We start from the raw sequence: 19,277 nt of genomic DNA, 5'->3' as shown, positions 1-19,277 counted from the left end.
CCTTTTTTATCCCCCTCCCTATCATGCCTGAAAACTCTGTATCCAGGGATGTTGAGCTGCCATTTCTGCCCCTCCTTAAGCCAGGTTTCTGTTATAGCGATGTTATCATAAGACCATAAGACATAGGAGCAGAAATTAGCCCATCGAGTCTGCTCCGCCATTCAGTCATGGCTGATAAGTTTCTCAACCCCATTCTCCCGCCTTCTCCCCATAACCTTTGATCCCCTTACCAATCAAGAACCTATCTATCTCGGTCTTAAATACACTCAATGACCTGGTCTCCACAGCCTTCTGTGGCAATGAATTCCATTGATTCACCACTGTCTGGCTAAAGAAGTTTCTCCTCATCTCTGTTCTAAAAGGTCTTCCCTTTACTCTGAGGCTGTGCCCTCTGGTCCTAGTCTCTCCTACTAATGGAAACATCTTTCCCACATCCACTCTATCTAGGCCTTTCAGTATTCTGTAAGTTTCAATCAGATCCCCCCCTCATCCTTCTAAACTTCGAGTATAGACCCAGAGTCCTCAAATGTTCCTCATATGTTAAGCCTTTTATTCTTGGGATCGTTCTCATGAACCTCCTCTGGACCCTCTCCAGGGCCAGCACATCCTTCCTGAGAAACGGGGCCCAAAATTGCTCACGATATTCTAAATGTGGTCTGACCAGAGCCTTATAAAGCCTCAGCATCACATCCCTGCTTTTATATTCTAGTCCTCTTGAAATAAATGCCAACTTTGCATTTGCCTTCCTAACTATCGACCCAACCTGCAAGTTAACCTTAAGGGAATCCTGGACTAGGACTCCCAAGTCCCTTTACACTGCAGATTTCTGAATTCTCTCCCCATTTAGAAAATAGTCTATGCCTCTATTCTTCCTACCAAAGTGCATGACCTCACACTTGCCCACATTGTATTCCATCTGCCACTTCTTTGCCCATTCTCCTAACCTGTCTACATCCTTCTGCAGCCTCCCCACCTCCTCAATACTACCTGTCCCTCTACCTATCTTTGCATTATCTGCAAACTTAGCCAGGATGCCCTCAGTTCCTTCATCTAGATCATTAATGTATAAAGTGAAAAGTTGTGGTCCCAACACTGACCCCTGCGGAACTCCACTAGTCACTGGCTGCCATCCTGAGAAGGACCCCTTTATCCCCACTCTCTGCCTCCTGCCAGACAGCCAATCTTCTATCCATGCTAGTACCTTGCCTCTAACACCAAAGGTTCTTATCTTACTGAGCAGCCTCCTGTGCAGCACCTTGTCAAAGGCCTTCTGGAAGTCCAAGTAGATAACATCCATTGGCTTTCCTTTGTCTAACCTACTCGTTACCTCCTCAAAGAATTCTAACAGATTTGTCAGGCATGACCTCCCATTGATGAAACCATGCTGACTTTGCTTGATTTTACCATGCACTTCCAAGTATTCTGAAATCTCATCCTTAATAATGGACTCTAAAATCTTACCAATGACCGAGGTCAGGCTAATCGGCCTGTAATTTCCCGTCTTTTGCCTCACTTCCTTCTTAAACAGAGGGGTTACATTAGCCATTTTCCAGTCCTCTGGGACCCTCCCTGACTCCAGTGATTCCTGAAAGATCACCACTAATGCCTCTACTATCTCTTCAGCTATCTGCTTCAGAACTCTGGGGTGTAATCCATCTGGTCCAAGTGATTTATCCACCTTCAGACCTTTCAGTTTTCCTAGCACCTTCTCCTCGGTAATGGCCACCATACTCACCTCTGCCCCCCGACTCTCTTGAACTTTGGGGATGTTACTCATGTCTCCCACCGTGAAGGCTGACGCAAAGTACCTATTCAGTTCCTCTGCCATTTCTTTGTTCCCCACTATGACTTCTCCAGCATCATTTTCCAGCGGCCCAATGTCCATTTTTGCCTCTCTCTTATCCTTTATATATCTAAAAAAAACTCTTGCGATTTTTTTTATATTACTGGCTAGTTTATCCTCATATTTAATCTTCTCCCTCCGTATTTTTTTAGTTGTCCTCTGTTGGTCTTTGTAAGCTTCCAAATCCCCTGGTTTCCCACTGCTCTTCACCACATTGTATGTTTTCTCTTTAGCTTTTATGCTATCCTTGACTTCCCTTGTCAGCCATGGTTGCATTGTCCTCCCTTTAGTATGCTCCTTCTTCCTGGGGATAAATTTTTCCTGTATCTCCCAAATTACTCCCAGAAACTCCTGCCATTGCTGTTCCACTGTCTTTCCTGCTAGGCTCATCTCCCGGTCAGTTCTGGCCAGCTCCTCCCTCATGCCTCTGTAGATGCCTCTATTCAACTGTAATACCGTTACATCTGATTCCAGCTTTTTCCTCTCAAATTGCAGGGTAAATTCTATCATATTATGGTCACTTCCTCTTAATTGGCCTGTAATTTCCCGTCTTTTGCCTCACTCCCTTCTTCGTTCCTTCACCTTAAGCTCCCTTATCAAATCTGCCTCATTACACATCACTAAATGTAGAATTGCCTGTTCCCTCGTGGGCTCCACCACAAGTTGCTCCAAAAAGCCATCTCGTAAACATTCCACAAATTCCTTTTCTTGGGATCCACTACCAACCTGATTTTCCCTGTCTACCTGCATATTGAAATCCCCCATGATCACTGTAACCTTGCCTTTCTTACACACCTTTTCTATCTCCTGGTGTATCTTGTGCCCCACATCCTGACTACTGTTTGGAGGCCTGTACGTAACTCCCATTATGGTTTTTTCACCTTTGCGGTTCTTCAACTCTACCCACACACATTCTACATCATCTGACCCCACGTCATTTCTTGCTATCGACTTTAATTTAATTTCTTACTAACAAAGCTACCCCACCCCCTCTGCCAACCTGCCTATCTTTCCTTCCCTTCCACTAATACACTGGGTCAAGCTTGCTTTAGAGCTTCCCCGTGCCATAGCCCTGAACTCGCACCTTTTTTTTATTTTCCCTCCTAGCTGCAGTCATTGCCTCTCTGAGCTCATCTTGTCCATGAGACCCACCACCTGGTCCCTCAATTCTATTCCCACTAAATTAATCATCCAAATTCCCCTCCGTACCCCCATGTTAGCTGATTTGAAAACAATTCTCTCTCAGGTGTTGTCCCTCACTCCTTTAAATTTGCCGTCATCACCCCTCCCCTCAGGACAAAAAGCCACCTTTGATCCCGCTGTTCTCGTAAACAACCATCTGATCTCCAACCCCACCTTTCCTTTCCAAAGTCCTCGAATGTGTTGGTGCTTTTCAAATCTGTTGCCATCTTCCCTGGAACGCTGTGTTTGAATCCCTCCAATCAAGTGTCTGCCCCTGCCATAGTACCGAAATGGCTATCAAAGTCACAAATGACATCTTACGTGACTGTGACTAAAGTAAACTTTTATTCTTCGTCCTTCTCGATCATCTGCAGCCTTTGACATAGCTGGCCACACAGTCTTCCTGCAATGCCCCTCTACCGTTGTACAGCTGAGTGGGACTGCTTTCATGTGGCTCCATTCCTATCTATCTAATCATAGCCAGAGACCCCACCTGCTCCCACACTGTTACCTCTGGTGTCTCTCAAGGATCTATCCTTGGCCCCCTCCTATTTCTCATCTGCACACTGTCCCTTGGTGATGTCATCCGAAGGCAGTGTTATTTTTCACATGTAGGCTGATGACAGCCAGCTTTACTTCACCACCACCTCCCTCAATTCGTTCACTGTTGCTAAGTCATCAGGCTGCTTATCCGATATCTAGTACTGGACAAGCAGCAATTTCCTCCGATTAAATATCCAGAAGACCAAAGCCATTGTTTTTGATTCCCACTCCAAACTCTCTTCCCTGGCAACAATCCGAGATTAAGTCAGCCTCTTCAGAACCTTGCTGTCACATCTGGTCCCAAGATGAGCTTGTGGCCTCATATTCATGCCATCACTAAGACTACCTATTTCTATATAACCTATATTTATATAACACCTTTAATGTAATGAAATGGCCCGAGGTGCTTTGTAGGAGCTTTATAAAACAAAGTATGACACTGTGCCACATAAGGAGATGGTAGGTCTGTGACCAAAAGTTTGGTCAAAGAAGTAGGTTTTAAGGAGCATGTCAAAGGAGGAAAGGAAGGTTTAGGGAGGGAATTCTAGAGCTCGGGGCCTAGGCAGCTGAAGGCACAGTCACCAATAGTGACTGTGCCTATATAACATCACCCACCCCTACCTTGCCTGTTTCAGCTCTTCTATTGCTGAAACCCTCATTCATGCCTTCATTACCTCAACTATCCTATTGCACTCCTGGCTGGTCTCCCACATTTTCCTTCAGATCATCCAAAACTCTGGTACCCATACCCCAACTCACATGAAGTCCCGCTCACTGCTCAGTGACCTACAATCCTCCCAGCCAAATAATGTCTTGACTTTAAAATTCTTATCCTTGTTTTCAAATCCTTCATGGCCTTGCCCCCTTCCCATCTCTGTCATCTCCCTCAGCCTCACAAACCTGCAAGGTGTCTGTGCTCCTCTAATTCTGGTTTCTTGTGGACTTCCAATTTGAAGTGCTTCACTATTGGTGACTGTGCCTTCAGTTGCCTAGGCCCCTCTAGCAATCCCTCCCTAAACCTTCCTTTCCTCCTTTAACATGCTCCTTAAAACCTACTTCTTTGACCAAACTTTTGGTCACAGACCTACCATCTCCTTATGTAGCTCAGTGTCATACTTTGTTTTATAAAGCTCCTACGAAGCACCTCGGGCCATTTCATTACATTAAAGGTGTTATCTAAACACAAGTCATGAAGGGACATAAGTTTAAGGTGAGGGGCAGGAGGTTTAGGAGGGATGTGAGGAAACACTTTTTTACCCAGAGGGTGGTGACGGTCTGGAATGTGCTGCCTGGGAGGGTGGTCGAGGCGGGTTGCCTCACATCCTTTAAAAAGTACCTGGATGAGCACTTGGCACGTCATAACATTCAAGGCTTTGGGCCAAGTGCTGGTAAATGGGATTAGGTAGGTAGGTCAAGTGTTTCTCATGTGTTGGTGCAGGCTCGATGGGCCGAAGGGCCTCTTCTGCACTGTGTGATTCTGTGAAGTTGCAGTTGTAAATTGTTAAAGATTGCAAATTTGCAACAGTAAAAGCATCTGATCAAGCAGCAAATTGATTTAGAGATCAAAATGATCCGATTAAGCGGGTAATTTTCAAAGCATTTTGAACAGATTCAGAAAAAAGTTCAGATTTTTTTTTCTGTCAGCCCACTAAAATTTTACATGTTTATTATTTTGGTTAAAAGCAATGATTTCAGTGTAAATCTGACCCAAATATGAATTTGACATTTATACTCTCCTCTGCTCTGAACCAGGACAGATGTTGAACAGAATTAAAATTACTTATGGGTTTAAAATAAAGCAAATAAACTACTTCGCGATTTGAATGCAGCTTCTTCAACTCGTCCATTCGGTTTCATCTCGAGTGTATCATAATACAGTCAAATGGAACATTTTTGGAAAAGTGGCAATTCTTTCTCACTTTAAACTTTGCACCTACATTGTCTATTATTTCTTTAGCCTCTTTCCTGTTTTAAGTCATGTTTCTCATTCAAATATTTTTCTTGTCTATAGATTTTGATAGGTAAATTCAGAACTCAGAAAAGGTAATAACTCAGCATACATTTGAAAAACACCCTGAACAAAAAGCCCATGGCCAAAGTTACTGCTTTAAGGTGACTGAATCAAGTTAAACTCCTTTTGATGATATTGGATGTCATATTTCTCCTTGTGACTTGTGTCATACTGAGGAAACATACTTAATGCTTTCATGCATGTAAAGAAGCAGATAAGGTTTAAGTGTTTATGAAGCAAACAGGTCATGGCTTAAGCTGCAGCTATTTCCAATATTTCACGTGATCATATGTAGCTAACAGTTTTTCACTCAGATATTCAACTTTTTGGCCCACGGTTACACTGGCGGCTAGAAAACTAGTTTAAGTTGTAAACAGCTGGAAGTACAAACAAGACTTTTGAAAAACTGACCTCCTTAAATGCCACTTAAATTAAAGCATATTACAAATGACAAGGGGGCTGCACATTTTCATTTGGCTGATGTGAGATCAGCTGAAATCATTACGCATGGAGGCAACTGTTTTGGTGGATCCTTCCTGCCTTATGAACACAAGTTAAACTGAAGTGGGAAAGACCAAAGACCCAAACAAGAAAAGATGGTTCAAAACCATGAACGTGACTACATTGAATCCTAGCTCAGCAATGATATTCTCTGACCCAAAACACTGAAAGGAAGATCTCAGCAGGTCTGACAGCATCTGCGGAGAGGGGCCACTGTCAACGCCTCGAGTCCGCACGACTCCCCACCCCCATGTGTCTCTTTGCCCTCAGCTCATTGGTTTTATTTACTATGCACCTTGTATTTACATATATACCTTTTTTAAAACTGCCAAATTCCTGTCTTGTTCACTTTTGAAGCTCTGCTGCTTCTCCGTCTTTCAGAGTCACTCACTAATTCGCCATTTCCTGCTCTGAATTTACCTTCAGGTTCCCATCCCTCTACCAGTCCAGTTTAAACCCCCCACTAGCACCATCACTAGCAAATCTCCCTGTGAGGATATTTGTCCCAGTCCTATTCAGGTATAGACTGTCCAGCTTGTACATGTCCCACTTTCCCCAGGACTGGTCCCAATGCCTCAGAAATCTGATGCCCTACCTCCTACACCAGCTCTCTAGCCGCATGTTTACTCACTCAATTCTCCTATTTCTATACTCGCTTGCATTTGGGACTGGGAGTAATCCTGAGATTACTGCTTTAGAGGTCCTGTTTTTCAATCTCCTTCCTAGTTCCCTAAAGTCTGCTCTCAGAACCACATCCTCCTTTCCTACCTAAGTCATTGATACCAATGTGGACCACAACCTCTGGCTGATCACCCAACCCGAGAAGAATGTCCTGCAGCCGCTCCTTGACATCCTTGACCCTGGCATCAGGGAGGCAACATACCATCCTGGAATCACATCTACAGCCACAGAAACACCTGTGTGTTCCCCTAACGAATGAATCCCCTTTAATTCCTGCTGTTCCTTTTCTTCTTTCTCCCCTCCTGTACAGCAGAGCCATCTGGGGTGCCACAAACTTGGCTCTGACTGCACTCGTCCGAGGAGCCAATGCCCTCACCGTTACCCAAGACAGAAAACCGATTGGTGAGAGCCGACTCCCGGGGACTCCTGCGCCGCCTGCCTGGTTCTCTTGGACTCTCAGGCGATTGCCCATTCCCTTTCTGCCTCCAGGCTCCTAAGCTGCGATGTGGCCACCTCTTTGAACGTGCTATCCATGCAGCCACCAGCCTCGCGGATGCGCCACAGTGACTCTAGTTGCCGCTCAAGCTCCGAAACCTGGAGCTCAAGGTTCTGCAGCTGGTGACACTTCCTGCACATGTGGTCGTCTAGGATGCTGGTAATGTCCAAGACTTCCCACATATTATAAGACACGCATTCCACATGACTGAGCTGCCCTGCCATAGCTTCAATTTACTTCCCTTGCATTAACTTTATTTTACTTTGGTTTACTTATGCAACTTTATTTTACGTGGCCTCAACTTAAACTTTATTTCCCTATTTTTCCTACTTAAATGTAAATAGATCCTTCTTTTAAAAATGTGTTTTTCTAATTCTGAACTACTTGATGACACTCCCTAACAGTTTCTCACAACCAATGAATTTATGTTTCTCCTGTGATGTTAGGTGCTAGATGCTGCTGACTGCCTGTCCCTGGGCCCTCTTCTTGCAAGCTCCAAAGAGGAATGCTTTAAAAGAGGAAAGCAAGGTAGAGGCTGAGGTATAGGGAGGGTGTACCAAAGCTTAAGGCCTAGGCAACTGAAGACGTGGCTATCAGTGGTGCAGCAATTAAAGTTAGGAATGTTCGAGACCAGAAATAGAGACTGCAGATATCTTGGAGGATTGTGGGCGATGTGGAGGAATTTGAAAATAAGGATGAGAATTTTATGTCAAGATGATGCTTGACCAGGAGTCAATGTAGGTCAGTGAGTGCAGGTGACAAGTGAATGGTGCTTACAGATGCTAAGACATGGGCAACAGAGTTTTGGAAGACCTCGAGTTTATAGGGGGTAGAATGTAGCAGACCAACCAAAAGCATCTTGTTACCTCTAGACCTACCTATACAAAAAGCATGAGTGAGGATTTCTACAGCAGATGAGCTGAAATGGACTAATATAGGTGATGTCACAGAGGTGGAAATAGGCAGTCTTAATGATGGAGTGACTGAGGTTAGAGGTTCATCTTGGGGGTCAGATGTGACACCATAGTCTTGGTATATAACCAATCCAGAATTAGAAATTAGTTAACCATTGGGTAGATCTGGGACAAGTTCTTGCCTGCCCCAATTGAAAATATGCATTTATGTGTAGGTTTACATGTAGTTTTTACTAGTGATATTTTAGACTGCTGAGGACACTGACATTTTAATATGAGCTCAATTCATATTTGGGATAAAAGCCTGCCATTTGAAAGAGCATGCAAACCCAGTGACTTAAGCATCCAAGTGATAATTCCCCTAAATGATTCCCTTACACTATACATGACTTTAATGCAATTAACTTGACAGGCCAACATCATAACTGGAACTTCCCTGTTTGCACAATAACTCAATTACTTGTTGGACATTGAACAAATGAAAGAATATTCAGTAACTGCTGATAACATTGTGTGATTGAGCACTTTAACTAGTAAAACATGTACATGCCATGTAACAGAGGAGCAAACTGTGATGGAAGTTCATAAATTGCAACTTGTATTGCCAATTGGTCTTCTGCTTAAAACAATAATTTAGTATTGACTCCTTCAAATGGACCTTCCATTCCTTGTATGAATGAGCAATAAAAGTATCGCAGAGTACTAGTTGTGTAGTATTCTGATAAGAGCAATGGCTTTTTGCTGAAGGCTTACCAAACCAGCAGCCTTTTTTGTGTTTTTAAACTTGTATTATAATTGACCTTGTCCCTTTGTTCTATCTTGCCCAGGGGCAATTGCATTTGGCAAATAACATGGAAAAGGAATTCAAATTGGATTTTGGTGCTATGCATCGTTTCCATAATGTTACTAAGGTGTATCTCCATCGTGAGTTTAGGGTGCAGTACATTGAGCTAGTGTAATTCATAGTGTGGTTGATTGACAAATTTAGAGAAGTTAGTATTTCACAAAAACCAGCTGCCCTGTGTTTCTCCAACTGGCTGAATTGTACACATGATATTATCACTGAGATTAAGCAACCAGGATAGCTTATACTTTGACCTCAGTGGGTGCAGGGTGTTGCTCCAGAATAGGTTTAAAACCATTCTTTGTTTGACAGTTGGGTGCTAGTGATTTCCTGCATTTTGTTGGGACTCTGTATGTAATACAAATGGTCTCCATTTCTAGAGAGAAGGAATTTATTTCACTTGATAGTTCAAACTGGGGGGGGGAAAAGGCTTGTATGATACCTGAGGATAATCCTGTGACATGCCACACTTTGCTATAATGCATCTGTGCACTTTTCCACACTTGTTTATCAGAGCATTTGAAGATTTCTGGTTGTAAATAACCTGGGAAATGGTGATCAGTTTATTATAGGAACGGGACCCTCTGTAAATTGCTGATCCGCGATGACCTGCTTCTCCCAAACCATCCTGAAAATGGCAGCTTGCCCTTCACCTACATTTAAACCATGTGCATTTGCTGCACATACATCTAAGATGGGGACTGAACAGACCAGAAAAAGTTTTTAAAGTAACATTGAAGTTTATTCATTCTAATCTAAGTTCCATTTTAATGACATGTTAAGCCTTAATAAAAAAATGTTTTACGTAGCTGTAGAATTGTTATAACTCCACTTCCATTTACACTAAGTACATTAGCTGATGTATTGGTTTATATAGACCTGTGCATCTCCCATGCAGAACCACTTTTATCTTAGTTTGTAATCTGAAACCCTACTTCAGAATAAACAGTGAAAACATATTTATATTGCCAACTTGTTTTTGCATAAAGGTTAACTTACTGACAAACTGATACAAAGCAAAAGGCTGCAGATTGTTACAGTTATGAAGTTTGTAAGATATGTTTTCGGGCTGTCTTTAATTTAGGGTAAAATGAATTGGGTCATGTGCCCCATTCTGAATTCTGCCAAGCAGCAAGACTGGTTGGTTTGATTTAGAGATTGTTTTACTAGTAAGAAGCTACAAGGGTTTTATGTTTAGAGACAATGGCAGCAGCCTGTGCTAACAGTGGATAGACTGAGAGTCTCCCAGAAAAGTGCTGTAAACAGTTGCTTTAAACTGTCCATTTAATTCCACAATAGAATAGAGTTGGGTTCTCAACGATAACTAATCAGCATCTCCATCTGGATACAATGCCCATGTGATTCACCCATGGAAATAGGCTTTGAGAGGAAAGGATTTCTAAGGTATCCCTGAAAACTCAGACAACATATCTGCCAAGGTCCAGCAGAGAGGGAGAACAGCAAGAGACCAAAAGTGTCAAGGGCTCACCACACCAGAATGTGGGTGGAATCTTGTGCTCGGATTGAGACCAAATTTGTGAGGAGTTAAAACTAATCTGGAAGATTTGCCTAGCTAGAGGGTGGATCTCCAATAATACTCTAACCGTCAAGGACAATTCTGGGGTTATAAGTTGCCAAGCTGAGAAAGGAAAATAATAGAAGTAAACACTCGGGAGCTAAGAATTATTATGGATTGATCCTGGGAAAGTTGAATGTTTACTTAAAAGGCAGTGTAAAGTATACCCAACAATGGGTTTTTTCCAGTTGTTAAAAGTCCTGTTCTGTAGTTAATGTATAAGTTACCTACAAAAATAATGTTTAGTCAATGGTTCTTTTAGTTAGTTTGTTTGCAGTAGGTGTCTTAAAATGTGAAATCTTGTAATTCTTTCAGCTATTAACTGGAAGTTTGAATTTTCCTTTTCTCTATAGCAACTAACAATGCCGGAAATCCTGCAATTAAAACAAATACTGAAAATACTTGGGTTAGGCAGCATTCATGGAGCTAGAAGGAAACAAAATTAATGTTTGAAGACAATGACCTTTCATCAGAACTGGTGGTCTTGTTCTGAACTGCACAAAGCAGGGTCATATGCAAATATAAATAAAACAAAATCCTGTCACCAGTTAGCTGGCACAGCACTGTCACCCAGAAGGGAGTGGATAGAACGAGTCCTGAAATTAAAGTGATGTATTAAATCATTAAAAAGCTATACAACAGTGTGATTTACTGTCAGGGCTAAAAATAGTACAATATTGAAGTAGAAACAACTGCTTGAAATGTAGGAACGTCTTATGACAGTTTAGATATTTTATATCAGTCTCTGGACTCTGTGCTACTTTTGAGGTTCAGTAACTTCATTTTAGAGGTCTCTGCTATCCCCATGTTCCCTAAGATTAATTATTGTATCAACTTTACTTTGTAAAACGTTTTGCATCTTATTGGGAAGCCTGATCCGGCTCACCTCTCTCCTGGTCCCATTCACACAAACTTATTCACAGCCCCTATTGTGAATTAAACTTGATATCCCACGTTATTTGTTCCATCACCAAGAACTTGTCATGCAACAATGTCTTCTGAAAACTTAGGAACTGTATTCTCTTGAACTGTTAATATTTATCCTGTGAATTATGTTTGTCTCACATCCTTGTAATCCTTACTTTTATACTTAATTTCTATTGGTCAGACGCACCCTGGGATGTAGATTTGTATAGAAGTTGTTGCGGCATTGTAAATAGCAGTAGTGTTGTGGTTCTCAAATATTTTTAGCTGAAAGATCTATTTTTGTTTAAATGGATTACTAAACATGAAGCCACCAGCTAAATTAAACATAATATGAAAGTGCATTAATACTTTTAAAACAAGTATTTCCTGACATATTATTGAGCTGGGTGTGCCTGCTTCTCACTGCATAGCCTGTCTGTCCTTGGTGTGATGTTTGCCACGTTCCACTCCCAGCTGACAACAAAACCTGTCTCCGGCTGCTGCTCATCTGCTTAATCTTGATCACATGTCCACAATGGCACCCTGCCCCCCCCTCCCTTTTCCCCCGCCCAAACACCACCACCACCAGACCATGGTACCTTGACTAGTTTCCCAAGCTGCTTACCTGCAAGGTTGGCCTTGCTGGGTAAGCACTTTCACATTATTTTGTGGCCTCTCGGGGGTGGGTGATCTGCAGGCTCCAGTTTGGATTATGAGTATCACTGCAGTAATGGATTGTGAGTAACTCTTAAAGCAATGGCCTACTGTGTATTCATCAGGTATATGGTGTATTAATTCCTCCTTGGTGTTCTTTTGGACATTTTATCATCCTATTTTATATTCTAATGGATAAATTTGTTATGATTTACAGGAACCCAATCCTAACAATACTGTTTAATTATTTTTGGAAGCTATTAAATTTGAGAAGGTTTCACATTTTGCAGTGGAATTCCAGGGACCCAGTAACTTGTACCCACTTTTTGATAGACAGCTTTTAAAGACCATAGTTTATCACGTGGACCAGTACTATCCTGTCTAGATGTATAAATGCATATTTTGAATCAAGTAGTGGTCATTGAGTTTTTTTTAGCATCATGCAGGTTGAAAAAAGCCATTCAACTGCAGGTTCAGGAGAAAAAGGCCCTTTTCATAATTTAATGCTGAAGGATTTCACCATTTAATTTCTGACAAACATATAGTTCATGTTAATATTTTAGAGAAACTTTAATATTCCCAGAGCCAAAATTAACTGTGGAAAATGAAAGAAATGCAACTAAAACAGCTTGGAAGGTTGAGGCCATGTTGACTTAAAGGGTTGACAGCAAGAAGGTAAGATTCATAAGGCAGCAGGTGGGCTTAGCTGGAGATGTGGTGTCTACAGTGCTTGCAAAGAAGTATAGTGCAGAGATGTTTTGTTTTGGGAGTTAGAACTAAATTAGTTTAAAAGCATTCAGTGAACCCTGAAAGGCTACATCGTCATGGACATGAGTGGAGCTTAAGAAGGTTCTCTGGCTTCAATTGATTTTGAGTGTTCTACAGGGGGTGAGGCTGGATACTGAAAGGGTGCTGCTGTTAGCAGGCTTCAGGCAATTTGGGCTCAGTGGAGCTGAGAAGATGGTAGAAGGTCTCTGGATCTGTGCTGAAGGGGTTGGGGCCCTGAAGCCCTAGGATCCATTTATAGCCTGGTGCAGCCAGGAGACTAGAGTTTGGAGAAACCCAGGGACAGTGCCAGCTTAGTGAAGCTAGCAGTCTGCGAGAAGAGCTGGAAATGTGCCAGTAATTAGAGACAAGAGTGAAACTTTGAATCCTGTGGAATACAGTCTCGGGTGAAGTGATTGAACCATCGGTGAAGGAGGTGAGCGGTGTTGAGGCAGTCCAAGTCTGAGTGGCTTTTGAGGGAATTCAGAGGCTAGAACTTCAAAATTAAAGAGTTGAAATCCCTTGTGGGAGACATTTCTAACGAGGTTGTACGACTCACCATAGTCACTGATGTCTGGGTGGGTTGCTGAGAAATCCATGCAACCTGTCTTGGCCACATCTGCCTTTTAGTATTCTGAATATTAGAATATAAGATAGACATAACAAGCTGATGGCTTCATTGTCACTACCTTCCAAATGTATGTTTCCAAATCGTGTCAAAGAAAATGACTGGATTGAAATTAACAAATTGCCATGCTGAAATTTGAACTCCAGTTCCTGGATTATTAGATCAAGCCTCGTTACTGGACTCATAATCCACACCAGTACACCATTGTCCCCATTAATATTACAATTACTATTTAAGCTTTGAGACTTGAATGGTAATCACTTGGCTAAGATTTGATAAAGTCTCTCACTTTTAAGGCAAGTGAGAAGGCTCTAGAAAATCATGTCAAAAAAAGAACAAAGTCTTGTATTTATATAGCCTCTTCTCAGGGTTTTGCTGAGACCACATCTGGAATACTGTGTGCAGTTTGGGTCTCCACATTTAAGGAAGGATATCCTTGCATTAAATGCCATACAATGAAGATTCAATAAGTTGATCCCTGGGATGAGAGGGAGGGGGTCGTCCTATAATAGGCTGAGTAAATTGGGCTTCTGTTCTGTTGTTTAGAAGAATTAGAGGCGAACTAGTCAAAGTCAACAAAATTCTGAAGGGGCTTGATGGGGTAGATGCTGAGGGACTGTTTCTGCTGGTCGGGGGAATCTAAAACACGAGGGCACAAGCTCGGGGTAAGAGGCCGATCGTTTAGGACTGAGATGAAGAGAAATTACTTCACACGAGTTGTGAATCTTTGGAATTGTTTTCCCCAGAGGATTGTGGATACTCCATCATTGAATACGTTTTAAGGCTGGGGTAGACAGATTTTCAGGTGTTAGTGAATTAAGTGATATGGAGAGTGGGTGGGAAAATGGAATTCAAGCCCAGACATGATCATATTGAATGGTGAAGCAGGCTCAATAGGCCATATGGTTTATTCCTGCTCTTGGTTCTTATGTTTCACAACCTTGGGTCATCCCAAAGTGCATTGCCACTGAACTATTTTTAACGTAGGACAGGTTGGTTCATGATAGGTCACTAGTCATAATAAATAAATTTCTTCCCAATATGTTCTCAATAAAAGGAACTGGGACAAGACAAAGTACCATGTATCAGATTGAACTTCTTGCACCACCTTCCTTTATCCCTGTCTGCTAAAAATTCATCCATTACCCTCTTAAGTTAGTGATGTATGCTCTGCTATCTTCCTGAGTAGGCTGTTCCACTTATCACCCTCTGCTTGGATTCACTTTTTCACAATTAATTAAACGTGAATTCTTGTCCCCTTGATGTAGGCTGGGACCCATGAACCCCTGGGGGTCTGTAGAGACATTTCTTGGAGGCTCGTGAAATAATCGCTCTAGATAGTGGGACAGAACAAAGCCCAAGAGGGAAAAGGGAGGGGGGGGGGTGGTGGTGGTGGTGGTGGTGGTGTGGGTAGGATAAAAAGGCAAACCTTCGCTTTGTATAAGTTAACTGTATCTAGCCCTCATCTTGCACAAGTAGATGATGATATGTCAGTTCTTGAATACTCATCCTCTTTGCAGTGATGAGTACCTTGCTTGCCATCATTTTCAGCAATGAGTCTCACTTTTAATTTTGGTGGGAGGGGAAATGGAAGGCCATCTGCTGCTATGATACAAGGGTGCATTCAATTTGGACTCATTGGACCACTCTCAGCTATGGCTCAGTTGGAGGCACTGTTTCCTCAGTCAAAAGGTTCCAGGTCCAAGTGCCACTCGAGGGCTTGAGCACAAAATTCAAGGCTAACGCTTCAATGGAGTACTCGGGGAGTTCTGCACAGTCGGAGGTGCCTTCTTTTGGATGAGACCTTAAACAGCAGCCCCGTTTTGTACAAGAGCAGACAAGTTATCCCTGGTGCTGTAGCCAATATTTATCCCTCAATTAATATCACAAAACAAGATTAACTGGTTCGTATCACATCTTTTGGTTAATATCATATTGTTTGCAGGAGTTTGTTGTATGCCAATTAGTTATTGTGTTCCTTACATTACAACAATGACTATACTAGGACTTGGCTGTAAAGCACATTGAAACATATAAATGGTGAGATGGCTGGTGGCACTGATTTTAGCCATTAGCCTAGATTTTACAGTCAGCAGCAATGCTGGGTGTGTTGCCACAGCCTGCAATTTTTACCAGCCCAGTGCTGTTGCCCATTTCTTCCAGGATCTTCCAATCCCAGCTGAGCAGAAATGGGCAGCTCAGTGTCTCCTGGGTAAGTCCAGTAGAGTTAGAGGAAGGAGAGGACAGGCCCCCTTTTTATGGCACCAGCTGCCACATTAGGCAAGTTTTTCAAACCTTTGTGGGCGCATGGGGAGGTGAGTAGTCAGGTTGGGGGTAATTGGGTCAGGCCAGTGGGTGTAGTCAGGTGGTTGGTGAGGGTTTGGTTGTGGAGTTATCCAGCTATGAGATCAAGTTTTAAGTTATCTAATATTTCCAGGTTAAGTACACAAGTAAGTCCTGTGTATCTAGCCCAAGTCTTCACCCTGAGCTCAAGATCAAAGATATTCACCAGGGGGTGGGGGGGGGTGGGGTCGGGTGGTGGTGGTGGTGGTGTTCCCAGGCAGCAGGAATCAGCCCATCGGAAGTTTAAACTTCCCAGACGATTCCCACATGTGCCTGCATATCAGGGCTTCCACAGGGTCCTGATCTGATTGTATATGTATGCCATTAACAACCAATCTTCACCCATATTGAAAGCAGTTAAGTTGGCAAGCACTGGAATGTTAGTGGGGTCATGCTTAGCCTTTATCTTTGGTTTTTCTGGTCTGTCTCATCTCTGACTACAACAGTGAAGTATTCTTTGAAGTGCTATTCTAATTAATCATCTGTTTTAAAAGCATTATTTAAAAATACTTATCAAAGTGCTGCAAGTATATAGTTATAAATACTAGATGGTATTAATTAATTTGGATGTGCATGGGTCAATCAGATTGGAGGAAGTGCACACTGTCGCTATCTTTCCAGACAGGGCATGGCTACTGTAATGAGCTTTCATGATCAAGTGGAAGATGCTGGGACTAATTGGGTTATTAAGATATTTATGAAACAATTTACCTGTCCTACAGGAAAGCTGGGGGTACAATAACTTTTTTTTAAACTCCTTTTAACAGTAGGTTTGGTTGGCTAAGAGTGTAACTTTAACCCAGTGTCAGGACATCTATAGTTTTGCACAAGGCAAGCTGAATTAAAAGCTTCTTTCTGTTGGCAGTGATCTCATTGTATACTACTTCCTTTCAGGTTCAGTATCCTTCCTTGGTCTGTATCTTGTGTTTGGATATGGAGCATCCCTATTGTGCAATTTGATTGGTTTTGTATACCCAGCTTACTTTTCGTAAGTATGACCTTAGTGTAAAAAATGCATCCTTGGTATGTTCTGTAAAATCATAGTTTCATCTAAATTAACAGCTTTTTTTCCATCTTTAATTCCAACACCATTTTCCTTCCTTCCCTTTGAGTGTTTCTGTTTTTACACGCTTTGCTTATTATTTTGAAAGCTTACCACCCAAGTTACCAGAGTCAAGGGGTGAGTAGAGAAGCACACATCTGTTGCATTGCAAATTAAGTATTGGCTCTGGTCCACGATGCAAAGATCCCAACTTTTTTCCTGAAGAAAGTTTGTAACTTTATAAAGGATGCCAGTACAAATAATGAAGCTTGATTGAAACAATAATCACTCTGAACTAAAGTGGGAGATGTCAAAACCGAATTTTTAAAACTGAAAGAAAGATCTCTTATTGCTGTCTGCTCTCATGGTTGTGCATCACAACCTTAAACACATTTTTTAGATGCAAACCAAAACTCATGATTGTAAGACATTGGATTATTTTAAAATGTATAGGAATGTAATCGAGGGTCTGGTTTTAAGCCCCCCACAGCTCCTCCACAAGGGAATCTTTTCAGCAGGGAGTGAGTGTGTCATGTAAAATATGGCTAGTCCACTACCTACCTATCCACCCCTGACCAGTGTCCATTTTACAGGTGGGTGTGGTGTATGGTGCCCACTAGCCCACCTGCCCTTTGGCTACTTAAGCCCTTTAATTATCCTATTATTGCCCACTTAAGACCCTCAATCGACCTCCACTGCCATAATACACTGGGCAGTGGCATGTGGATGGGAGTGGGAAGGTTTTTAGCGCCTGTTCAAAATGCAGGGAGGAAGGGGGGATCCATCCTTTTAGGCGGGGCCCTGTGTGTATCAGGGGAATCCACCCCTCAAGACGTTGCCCCCACTTTGTGCCAACCTCCCCCCCCCCCCCCCCCCCCCCACCCACCTACCTTAAAAGCCTGAGAGTTACCTGGTTCCAATGTCCATAAGTATATTCCAATGTTGTATAATGCTTAATCAGCTAGTGTTTTCAGAAAAAAATTCTTATCACAACTGAAACTGTCAGGAGTTGGATTATTTATTAGATGTGCTGGTAGCTATAACCTGCATAAATCTAATTAGATAAGTAACCTTAACCCAGTGGAAGTCATGGCAATGCAGGAGGATTTGGCAATTCTGAGTGGGTTAGCATCAACTTAAGTTTATACAACGCTGAGGTAGTTAAGCTTCTCTGTTTCTGGTCTCAGCACATTGACTTAGTTTGGCGGTCCACGCCCAGCTAGAATACATTTGAGATTTGAAGTTTTAAAAAATTGGTTTATTTTTGTGCTGATCATTTTTTTTTATGCACCCTGCATGAGTGACAACTCCATTGCTCTTCTCCGGTGGCCCCGGAGAAGTGAACATTGCTTACATTGTGCGTTTGTTCCCATTTATCTCTCGAGCAACCTTGATTTTGTTCCTAGAGTGGCAGTGAGGAGGTCAGATTTGACGCACAACACATTTTATCAATAAAGGGAAACACTCTGATGCTTATGTTAAAAGGCCACTAAATATGAGCAATTAAGGACATAAACTTAGCATATGAAATTTAACTTTTTGTGATTGGTTCATTTCTATAACCAATTTACACCTGCAGTATTGTGATTTTTTTTGTACAGCCGTTGGTGTACATTGTCTCCAAAGGTTGTTTTAACAGCAATATGTTGAGTGGATCAAGGTAATCATTTGGCACGATGCATTTAAATGAGTTCTTCCGAACAAGGGAAATTCTGCCTGTAAATCAACCAAAGAAAAGGACCAAGAACTTTTTCAATCTGCCATTAGCAGTCTTGCCAGTTTTCCAGTGAATACGTATCAAACTAGGGTTACAATGAGCTGCTTTTTTTTAAACAAAGCTTTGTGATAATTTGTCTCATTTTATGTTTTTTGATGGATAGAATTGGAATTTTTTTTTTACTTGGCTGAACTTGTGCACACAGCTGATAGGGAGAGGTCTATTTCTAATAAACCTGCAATAGGTAAATGTGGGAGAAGTAAGTTGGATTAGTTTTCAAGTACTTTTGGAGGCCAATCAGACATTCTGCAAGTGATTTCAAGGTTATGCTGCACAGTGTTATGATCAGCCCTCGGGCAAAGTCCCCCCAACTTAGGATCCTGGATGAGGTACCCCAAATTGTCATGTTCCCGTGGTGAGGAGGGATGAACTGGCTCCCCTTCTTTATTCAACCCCATTGGTTGGTCGCAACAAAGTTAATTTCAAAAGAATCCCATCCCTCATGGATACCTTTTCCTAGTCCAAATGCATTTGTTTTAGAGCCAATTTAAACAGGCTTTCTTGAGTTAAAGAAGGAGTAAGTTTATTAGTTACTAAATACTCGTGCGGAGGGGTGGAGGGGAAAGTGATA

General features: G+C 42.1%; 1 protein-coding gene across 1 annotated transcript in view; it reads left to right on the top strand.

Annotated features, from left to right (window-relative positions):
• The window catches only part of reep6 (receptor accessory protein 6), a 36,830-nt gene that overhangs the window by 4,601 nt on the left and 12,952 nt on the right, over nucleotides 1-19,277 (top strand). Inside the window, exon 2 of the mRNA XM_041205405.1 lies at nucleotides 16,782-16,875. Within this exon, the coding sequence (XP_041061339.1) occupies nucleotides 16,782-16,875 (94 nt within the window). The remainder of the gene's footprint in view (nucleotides 1-16,781; nucleotides 16,876-19,277) is intronic.

Source organism: Carcharodon carcharias, chromosome 14 (assembly GCF_017639515.1).
Source record: "Carcharodon carcharias isolate sCarCar2 chromosome 14, sCarCar2.pri, whole genome shotgun sequence".
Lineage (NCBI taxonomy): Eukaryota > Metazoa > Chordata > Chondrichthyes > Lamniformes > Lamnidae > Carcharodon > Carcharodon carcharias.
This window is presented reverse-complemented; position numbering and strand designations above follow the sequence as displayed.